The sequence below is a fragment of the Amblyomma mixtum genome, chromosome 2, assembly GCF_055824585.1.
Source record: "Amblyomma mixtum isolate Tamu chromosome 2, ASM5582458v1, whole genome shotgun sequence".
Lineage (NCBI taxonomy): Eukaryota > Metazoa > Arthropoda > Arachnida > Ixodida > Ixodidae > Amblyomma > Amblyomma mixtum.
The window spans coordinates 167,178,591-167,189,603 of NC_143013.1; the positions used below are offsets into that span (position 1 = coordinate 167,178,591).

At 50.2% G+C, this 11,013-nt stretch overlaps 1 protein-coding gene across 1 annotated transcript; it reads left to right on the forward strand.

Moving 5' to 3' along the window:
• The first annotated feature begins 8,027 nt into the window (after positions 1 to 8,027).
• Positions 8,028 to 10,220, forward strand: LOC149361496 (uncharacterized). The gene has a single exon (XM_089569517.1). It carries the CDS (start codon positions 8,291 to 8,293, stop codon positions 10,151 to 10,153), a length of 1,863 nt encoding a protein of 620 aa, XP_089425643.1. The 5' UTR covers positions 8,028 to 8,290; the 3' UTR covers positions 10,154 to 10,220.
• The last annotated feature ends 793 nt before the right edge of the window (positions 10,221 to 11,013 follow it).

Consider the following 11,013-nt stretch of genomic DNA (forward strand, 5'->3'; position numbering starts at 1 on the left):
TGGTGGGCTAGTTGGTGGGAATCCATGTCTTTTCCTAACCGTGTTCGCGCTGCTAAAATCGGACAGATAGAGAAACAGACTGAGGCGCACACTATCGCACTACTGAGCAATGGGGTCAGGTTTGTGACAACATGCGTGGACAGCTCTGGCTAACCCGCACTTGGCACCTTCTCCGATACCTTCTAGACGCAGACGGTTGCCAAACATCTCAACGAGACAGCATTTCCCGCATAGTCCATCAACACCCCGGCTCAGACCAGGATCTTCTCGATGAACTTCGTCTCCGCTATCTCACTACTACTTCCTCGGACCCTCTCCCTCCTACTTGGGCATTGCCAACCCTGCCCTCGATGCGGAGAATTCGGAGGCTGAGGTACGATTCGCTCTGACTGAGCTCCGCCCTAACTCTGCTCCAGAACCGGATGGCATTTCCAACAAAACTCTCCGTAATTTAGATGACCCCTCCCTTGAGGCCCTCGCTGCTTTATGAATGATTGCTGGAGAGAGGATGAAATCCCCGCAGCATGGAAACATGCACGCGTGGCTTTCATACCGAAGGCAGGCAAACGACTATCTCTCGAACACCTCCGCCCCATCTCCCTCACTTCCTGGGCTGGGAAATTGATGGAGCACGTCATTCACAATCGTTTGTATCATTGTGTTAAAGATTACAATCTCCTGCCTCCACCATGTTTGGCTTCCGCTCAAATCTCTCTACGCAAGACATTATGCTCCAGCTTTCACGAGAGATACTGTGCCCCTCTTCCAGAGCGGGCACAAATGCTATTCTGGGGCTTGATTTAGGTAAAGCATTTGACAGGGTTTCGCACTGAGCTATTTTTGCTAACCTCTCCCTACGAAATCCTGGTCGCCGTACCTACGAGTATATACGAATTTTCCTCTCTGGTCGTACAGCTAGACTTAGCTTGTGTTTTCTCCTCTCAGACCCTATAACCCTCCGTTGCAAATGGCACCCTCCAGGGATCTCTTCTATCCTCATTTCTGATCAACGTTGCCTTGCTCACGCTACCTTCTAAATTAGACGCTATCCCCCGGCTATCCCATACCTTATACGCAGACGACATTACCCTCAGGCTTTCAACAGGCAACAATGCTGAGGTGGAATACGCACTTCAACAAGCGGTTGATATCATTCACCGCCATGTAGCCGGAGCCAACCTCTTTTGCCTCCCTCAGAAATCCGAGCTGCTACTTATCCGTGGTCAACCCGGCCTTCACGGCCATCCTTCCATCTGCATTACTGCTAGCGGCCAGGCCACACGCAAAGTATTCATCGTTGGGGTATTGGGGCTCCTTGTCCACAGCAATCACGAAAACGCCGACACTCTGGCTAAACCTACAGTCCCTGTCTCGCAGACCATTCGACTAATTCGTCGCATTGCGAATAAACATAGAGGCTTGCGAGAGGCAGACATCCGACATCTTGTTCAGGCTTTGTTATCAGTCGCCTCATATATACCCTGCCTTACCTCTATCTTAGCTGCTAGGAACGGGACCGCGTTGCCTGCCTTATTAGACAGGCATATAACGCGGCTCTTCATCTCACCCACCGGACCCCCACGTACACACTACTGGCGTTAGGGGTCTACAGCACTGTGACGGAGCTCTCGGAAGCTCATCTCTCTTCTCAGTACGAGCGTCTGACCCATACCTCCACGGGACGTCACATACTCGACAAGCTTGGAATACGCTTCGAAACGACCGTCGCTGACAAGGCCCAGATTCCGCACCATATCCACAGTAACCTTACCGTTACCCCTCTTCCTAAAAACATGCGCCCAGAGTTTCATATCGCTCGCCGCAAGGACAGGGCTAAATCGCTGCACAAAATGTATTTTAAAGATCGATCATCGGTCTATGTCGACGCCGCCGAATACCCGCCTACCGCACCCCCCTCGCCTCCGACTCCAGTTTTTTCGCTCGCGGCTGTAAACTGCTGTGGACGGCCGCTCGTTGCGTGCTCCATTCCCGTCAGATCGCCTGAAGAGGCCTAGGAGGCGGCCATAGCTTTGGCGATGGTCTCCACCTTTGCAGAAACATCTTCAGCGACTCTAAATGTGCGATTCGTAATTTAGCCAAATCCCGGGTCTCCCCTGTCACCCCTCTCTCCAGTCCACCAACCTCCAACTCCGTCCGATCCTATTGATCTGGATCCCTGCGGACTCATCCTATCCAGGGAACGAGGCTGCCCACAATTATGCCCGAGGATTCGTCGACCGGGATGTGGTGTCGCCCCTCCTGCGGACAGCGAGAGATCGTATGGTTGCATTTTATGACATAACCATGCACTACCGCTTATGTAGACTTCTATATCCCCCCGCACATTGTTCTCTCATCAAACCCCAAGAGGTTGCGTGGCGGCAACTGCAAACGAACGCATTCCCCAACCCCGCGATATATGCCCGCATATACTTTCGGGCCTACTCCCCTCCCTGTCAACAATGTGGCCAGCACGCCACATTAATCCACATACTCTGGGCTTTCCCTCGGGACACCCCTCCTCGAGGTTTGCAGCTCTTGAATCCAGACCAGCGCAAGGCCGCATTGCTCACTTCTGACTCGTACACACAGATGCGGGTTGTGACAAGAGCCCTAGAAGTCGCCGAACGACACGGGCTTATGGCCAATTAATGGGGCTCTAACCCCACACCGTCGGCTACATATGCCGGCGGAAATAAAGTGTATCCTCCTCCTCGCAGCTTAAAGGGTCTCCACTGCTGGTTGCAACGGACACAGGCGACAGCGAGGCCGCGAAACGAAGAAACGGGCGCCAAAGATTTGCGCTATAAAATAACAAGTTATCTGTAAAAGTACATATATGTCTTGCTTGAATTATTTGCCTCAATTTATCGAAAAGCTAGAACAGCTGATGAGCTGCACTCAAATTTCGTATTAGGGAGTAGCATAATCGTCGGCTATCTTTTGTTGGAACAATATCACTGTGGTGATGAAAGTGCTGAAAACCTAAAAACGTTTCTAGCAATCAAATTTAGCTTTTTAAAGATTCAGAATTGTCTGAGCGCAGGACCCATGCAAAGGAGACTGCCGAATTCCGACATTCGGCAGTAAACAAAACGATTGCGGGCCACCTACGAGGCGCAGGGGCCGGGATGATGGACGCATGGCACACACAAAGTAGTAAACATATTGATTGATTGAAACTTGGTTCAGCTCGAAAGACGAACACAAACAAAGGAAACGACACACACGGAGAACCAAGTTTCAACTATGTCCCACCAACTAGCCCAGCACGGAGTTTTCTTAAAATATGGATTGACTCCGCAGGAGAGCAAATGTTGCTATATGTCGTATCCTGCCTTAATCGCGCAGTCCTACCTGCTCATCGAAATTAAATCCATCCACAGTAAGTTCATATGGTCAGCCAGAAGTACACGCATTGGCGCCCCCACTTCATCCGACATTTTTGCTGCATTGGAAATGGAGTGTCATGTTAGTGCTCTGGCACCTGATCTTCCGAGGTACACTGCTTAACTGCAATTTACTCCTCATGAGACAGTTTACTAGTCTACTAGGTTAGTCTACAGTTTATTAGGCACTGAATGAGAGTTAATTTATTGCGGTAGATATCTAAACTTTTTTCGGTTCATTCGCAGGCAGGTTGGTTACGGGCACCCTGTGAAAGCTTGTCCCAGAGATGCATACCCGCGGAGCGTCATCTCCCGCTTGCTGTTTGCTGTTGCTGGCAAGCTGCGGACGCCGGCTTTTCGATTAATTTCTTCAGTTTAGGTTAACTATAGAGTTTTAAGAACGTTCAATGCTACTCGTGCCCTCAGGTGTCACTTGCAGAAGTGCGCATGTTTGCACCACCCATCATGAGTTAGCCAAAGGAGAGAGATGGCTGAGAACAGGAAGTATTACAAAATCATTCAAGTAAAGAAATATATTCACTGATTAACAGAGTGGTTGTCATTTAGGGCCTAAATGCTCCCGCGTACCTAACACGGCATCTACAACGCCTGCCTGCACTGATGTCCACCAGGGTTGTGCAGAGGGATGCATTGTGAACTACTAAATTATTGCCCCTTGCTACAAGCCCGTTGTGTAACCTGGCGGGGCGGTTTCGTTGCTTTTTCGTTGCTTTTCGCGTCTCTTAATATATGTGCCTGGTAGACAACCGAAAAACAATCCCGGGCTTTACGGCTGCACGAGTGTTACCTGCCTTACTTCTTGCCTGAGCTCATGCTTTAAACCTTTAGGCTATTATCCACTAGTAGAAGCCAACTGCCACAACCCGTATCGCAATAGCGGGTAGTATCCCTGTGGAATACCTAATTACGGGGCCATTCTAGGGCACGGCAGTAGGCCACAGCGTGGGACAAAAAAAAGTAAAAAGAAACTAAGTTCAGTCAGAGCAAACGACAGGTGGAAAGTTCCCTGCAGAAATGAAAAAAAAAATTGATTAAAAAAAAGACTGGAGCGCTGAACCTAACCGCCCCACCGAAATAATCTTCTACGCCTGGGAGCCAATAAAGCTTATATGAATCAATTTTGCGCGGTAAGTCGTGCTGCACACGTCTCTTGTCCTTTTTAGAGGATAGAACATTGATCGGCAGCTAATCACTTCCAAACTAGCACACGATGGGAGACTCAGTGCGTCCAACGTGAACAAATAAGGTTGGGGCAACCATCTAATACCTACGCTGGCAACCTGCATTGAAACGAGCGCCAACTCAATTGTACTTGCCTATTGCTCCTACGTGGTTCGCATATAGGCGCTGCAATGGCGTACCCAAATCACATTACACCAAGCCCACGTAAATTCTGTCCCGAATTTTTGAAGGCAGGCAGAGTATAATTGGGGGCTTTGATCTTAAAAGCCTCTCCCAGCTAAAATTAGGCTTTCCCTACGAAGCCGCTGCAGGTCGCACGCCGGCTCTGGCGGCCCTAAAAAATACGCGTGTCAAAATACTGCCCACGTCGGTCCTTTGCAGGTTATATGTAGGCAGATGCGGCATAATGGTGGACTCTTCCAGAAAAAACCTCGTCACTCAACTGGTTCTACCAGAACATAAGCGCTGCACGTTACGAATTGGCCATGGCGGGCCTGCAAAATGTGTGCGAAAAAATGCTGCCACATCGTTTCCTTGCAGGGCACATGTTGACAAGTGCACCATAAATATGGGCTCAATGGAAGAACGTATTCAAGCCCAATCTTTGTGGTGCACACCCAAAATAACTGCAGGTCGGTTGTGAGGTACATGCTCCCTAAACTGGTACCTCGTAAGGTGCTCGAGGGCAGATGCAACGCAAACGTAAACATTATCCGAGAACATCCTGAAGCATAACTTGGGCTCCACACACAAATGGGCTAATGCCCCATATCGGCCATGGTGGAGCTGCAGAGCAGTCATGTCCACATGCAGTCCACATCGGTTTTATGTTGAGAACAACACAAATGGGGGCTCTGTACGGGAAAAAGGTGGAAAGGCGAAATCCGGACGCCGATGCATATCCGCAGATAGTCCTTAATTGGCTGTAGTTGTGGTGAACCTATCGGCGTGCCTGCATTCTTTCAATTCACTAATTTGTAATATGTGAATCCGTTACGTACTATTATTTATGATTTGCATTCATATTCAAAGCACCACAAGCACCACAACACATGCGGAGGAAATCGCGATTGCGCTCGCCCTCTCCCTCCCGGAAGTGAAACATATCATTACCGGCTCGAAGGGGGTCCGTCGGAACTGTGAGCTGCGTTGGATACCTCGTCTCGCCTGGCGCATCCTACAAAATTGCTGCCGGTGCAACGATCCTGCAAACTGCAACCTCATCTGGGCTCCCGGCCCCCAGGGCCTCCATGGCCCGCGTGCTCTCTGCCCGGGCATTCACACTTGCTCTGGAAGCCTTCTCTGAGCCCATATAATCTACAGTTACATTCAAAGACACCACTACACAATATAAGGACAGTCATCGTCGCTTTCCGGAACCGTGTAACAGTCTCCGGATAGCGAACGAACGACTCCTCCCCAAATTTGTTACAAATACCTGATGCGGAAGCAGAGCGGGCCAGGCTGCTTGCGAGCAGGACGCACATTCGTACTACATAAGCTTGAGTTTCCATTCGGAATCTGCCTTTCATTCGGTACCTTCCCCGCAGAATGATCTACTTCTTTATTGCATAAGAGGTTTATGCAGCGTGTCCCGGGCACGCACTCAGAATAAATGACGTACGCGCATACCGTTGGGAGGAAACCAGGTGTCACTCAGTTCACTCACATGATTCAGATTTTGAGTGGCGATGGTGAAAACAAGAAAAACCATTTGAAGAAGGTTTTCTACCTCTCGGTTTCAATATTCCGGAGTGTTGCTTTAAAGACCAAGAATGGCATACTGTGTGCTGGCGAATCACAAATTCGTATTGAATTGTGAATGCATGTTTTCAACCTAGTTTCAGCAGCTCTGTTGTTCTCGAACATCTGGATGCAGATGAGGATGAGGCAGCGCGCAGCGAGCGCACGTACTTGGAGAAAACTATATCGCATTGCGGAAGAACATCTCTAAAGTAGGCTGCAATCACTCGCTTCCACCCGAAGGGTTAATGAGCACAAGCGGAGCAAACACGTGATCAAGGTGGCCGTGCAGGAAATTGGTTAAAATCCCTGTTTTGAATTCGTCACACCATCAAGTAATTTTCTCTGATATGAATCACCAATAAAAGCGAGGTAATATAGTGCTCTGCTGTCATAATTGGGCAAAGAAAGCTCGCTTGAGAAAATTACCATTTTATAGCACCTTCCAAGCGTATCCAAAATGCGAATAAAGTTGAAAGCTAGCTAACTGATAAAATTTTGAAAGGGTCCGTAGGCACTTTACTCATATAGGTCTGTATTAATATGCACTTCAAATTTTTACTTCGTATTCAGGCATGCAGTAAAGATTGCTGTGCAGTCACTGCGGCTCTTTTGAGACAGGTTCGCAGGCGGAAGCGTAATATTCGTCATGCGCATCTGATTAGTGCGCACCACCCATTTTAAAATCTTCACAGCATAGATCTCAATTAACAGTTCCTTTGTACACTGATACACAGGAAGATTCAGAGCCATTGTACTTGTTGCATGCCTGCGGTTGATATGTAATGCACAAGTCATTTTTCATACCTCGCTGCCTTGCTTCGAAATCCTCAGCTGGATTACAATTTCTGAAGGCGGATCTCCCACGTTTTCAAGGGTTCTTTTATACTCGGAGTTGTGTGCAAATATCTCGATGTCTTTATTGAACAGCATGCGTATACCAATCTTTATGTGGTTAAGATCCGAAATTCTTAATATGACAGTTGACCTGAAAGAAAAAAAAAACAACTTTCAATTGCAGTAACAACTTTCTACACTTTGCTACATCGAAAACGGAGTGTATTCCGAGATTGTAATTCTCAAGAGTTTATTGTTTTTTCTTTAAAAGTATTTTCAATGCAGCATTGTCCAGACAAATATCCCGAGCGGCAAAAGCATCGCATAATGGTGCTGTCACTACCGCATGCCAGCTGCACCTCTACAAGGGGCACAGGAAATCCGGAAGGCATCTTTAAAAAAAACGCAAACCTCTTTGCGCGCTTTAAAATGACCAAGACGTTGGACAGAACGGCTCTCCCATCAAAATTGCTTCACAAATTTTTCTAGGAGGTCTGAGTATTGTACACGTCACGCAAATCATAATTATGTTGAAGCAACAAAAATCAAAATTCAGGGGACACTTTGACTGTCTAAAGTGGGTAGAGGCGGAAGCGTTTTCCCACCACCTTCGCTGTTTCTGTGGCACTGGTGGCGTCACATGTAATTGAGTACTAATTACTAAGTGATGACAAATCACTAATTAATGGTTAATTACTGATTAATGCCCGAATACTAATTAACTGCTAATTAATGACGCTTAAGCTTCGCCTTTAGGAGTGGAACGCGACAGCGCGTTGTAGCGCTGCCAGGGAGACTACGGAACGCCACCACCCGTTCGGCGCGATGCCTTGCCCTTTGAGGAGGAACGCTGCGTTCGCCGAAGAGTGCGGACGTGCCTCACATGCGCTCCGTGATTTTGGGGTCCTTTGACCCGGTTAATCCCATCGGACTACCGAAATTTTGGTCGGAATCGACGTCGGAAGTGAAGAGGACCACGAGGATACCAATTTCAAGCCGGTGGGTCTATTTTTTCGGATTTTATCGGCATTTGAAGTTCCCACGTGGTCGGCAAGGCGTTAAGTACGGGGCTCCGCGGCCTTCCCGGCTTCGGCCCGCGGTGAAGACGCATCGGAGCGATGTCCCGAACGAGAAATCCGAGCTACGACCAACCCGTGACCTTAGTACCGACAAGATTTTCGGCTGAATCCCAGGAAAACATGGAAGAAGACTTCCACGACACCATCGAAGTGGCCCACATGCAGCAAGACCGAGACGGCCTCGCTGCAGCAGGGATCCAAGCCCCGGGAAGCAGCACCTCACCGATCCAACGCTCACAAGTAAGCGGAATCGACAGAGAAAAAGAAGACGACTGGATAGTCGCCATGTCGAAGAAACAAAGGAAACGTCAAGATGGCGGCGGCAAGCAGCAAGTTTTGGCGGGAAACGGCCTAGATTGCGCGCCTTCTTCAGGGGCGACGAAGAACGCAGCTGGCGCGCCAGCTGCGGCGGAGAAGAAGGAGAGGGAGGGAGCGCCGAGGCGACGCCTGCCTCCGCTCCCCAGAGACGACTTTAAAATCGTCCTCCGGCCGAGAGGACTCGCAGTCAGAGACTTGCACCAACACCACGTGGCGCGGGCGGTAGTCGCGGCTACCGAGCGGGGATGTAAGGAAGAAGACCTGATCATCCGGCTGCGCAATGGATCAAACATCATAATTGTGAGCACCAGCAACGAAGAAGCGGCCAAGAAGATTATGCGCATCAAGCAGCTGAGCTTCGGAGGCAAGAACTACGCCGTAAACGCACACGTGGCGGCGCCGGAAGGCACGCTACGTGGGGTGATCCACGGAGTGGATCCGGAGACTTCGCCCGAGGAACTCAAGGCAAGCCTCAGAGTTCGCACGCAAGGCGTGAAGATCCTAACAGCCAGAATGCTCGGGAGATCCAGCATGGCCATCATCACCTTCGACGGCCCCACCCTCCCGAAGCAAGTTCTCTACCACAGCGGAGAATTTTGGTGCTACCCGTACCGGCCCACGAGGCAGGTATGCTACACCTGCGGCCAACAGGGGCACCGAATGGACGTCTGCCCGAATCCGGAGACTAGGGCCTGCAGACAGTGCGGACTCCAGAACCCGGCGGCAGACCACCAATGCACACCCAAATGCCTGCTGTGTGGCGGCGACCACGTGGCGGGCACGAGAGACTGCAAACAGCGACTCAAGTCGGCGAGCGAGCTGCGGTGGGGCCCCCTGCAGCAGCAACGCCGTAGCCGGGGCCGCAGCCGGGGAAGAAAACCAAGATGGTTCCGCGACGAGAGTCAGGAGTCGGGCCGGAGCAGCCGCGGGGGCAGCCGGAACCGGAGCCAGAGCCGGGGATCCAAAAGGGACGAGTCCTTCCCACCCTTGGGCGGCAACGGCAAGCAACAGCAGCAGCAGACGCAAGGGCAGCAACAGCAAAAGAAGAAGAGCGGCGGCGTTAAGGTGAGCTGGGGAGACGGCCCTCCCAAATCACTCTTTGCTCCGCACTCGAACGCAAACAACACACAAACCGCACGCGAGAAACAGCTAGCGGAGGAAAATAAGACACTTAAACGTGAACTTGAGCAGCTTAGGAAGCAGCTAAGCGAGGTAATCAGAGAACTACGTGAATCGAGGACAGGCTATGCACCGCCTAGGACTCAGACCCCACCGCCTAGGGCGATGGAGACGGGGCAACAACACCACGAGGGAGGGACCTCCAACGATGAGCTTAAAACCTTCATGATGAACATGCAGAGGCAGATGCAAGAGCAGATGCAGCAGTTAAAAAGCGAAATGCAGCAGGGACAACAAAAGTTTGCCCTGTTAGAACAGAATGTCAGGACGCACATCAAGAGCCAAAACACACAGAGAATAACCAATGATGCTAGAGACAGACTACTTAACGAACGCAGGTTCGGCACAGAAACCCCCAACGCAAATAATGGTAACCCATCATGGCAGAACGCCTCCAACAATTAGAGCTGTGGAAGTGGAACTGCAGGGGGTACAGGCAAAAACAAGGCCTCCTGCAGCAATTCATCTATGCCAGAGGAACCCCACCAGACGTAATTATGCTACAAGAAACAAACTGCACCCCTACGCTTAGGGGCTACACGTGTCAGGAAAATGGCCGTACGGCAACTCTCATTAGCAAACAAGTAGTAGCCATAGCACATAACGAAATAGAGGACACCCGGATCGAACACGTAATCACGGAGATAATCCGCAACAAGAAAGCACGATCTAAAAGCACTTATATTATAAACCTATACAGCCCGCCCAGACAGAAAGATGGGGACTTTATTAGGCTTTTTACGGAGGCGAAAAAGTTAGCGGGGAACAACACCCTAGTAATAGCAGGTGATTTCAACGCCAAGAGCCCGAGGTGGGGCTACAATAAAGACGACAAGAAGGGACGTGGCATTTGCGCTGCAGCAGAACAGGCAGAGTGCGAATTGCTAACCGACGAACATCACCCAACTAGACAGGGGAACAGCGTCAGTCCAGACACGTGCCCTGACTTAACCTTCGTAAGGGGCGCCAGACAAGCAGAATGGGAGAACCTGCTCGAGAACCTTGGAAGCGACCACCACATAATAAGGATCAGCACAACCGCAAACAATATCAAGCGGAAAATAGGCAAGGTCCGCCTAACGGACTGGGACGCCTTCAGAGCACACTGCAAGCAGATCAAGGGCGACATTGTATCTGCGGAGGAGTGGAGCCAGCAACTCAGACAGATCCAAGAACTCTATACTAAAGAGGTGGATAGAACCGAACAAACTCCGGAGGTGGACAAGCGGCTCCTTAAGCTATGGGAGGCGAGACGCGGGCTCACC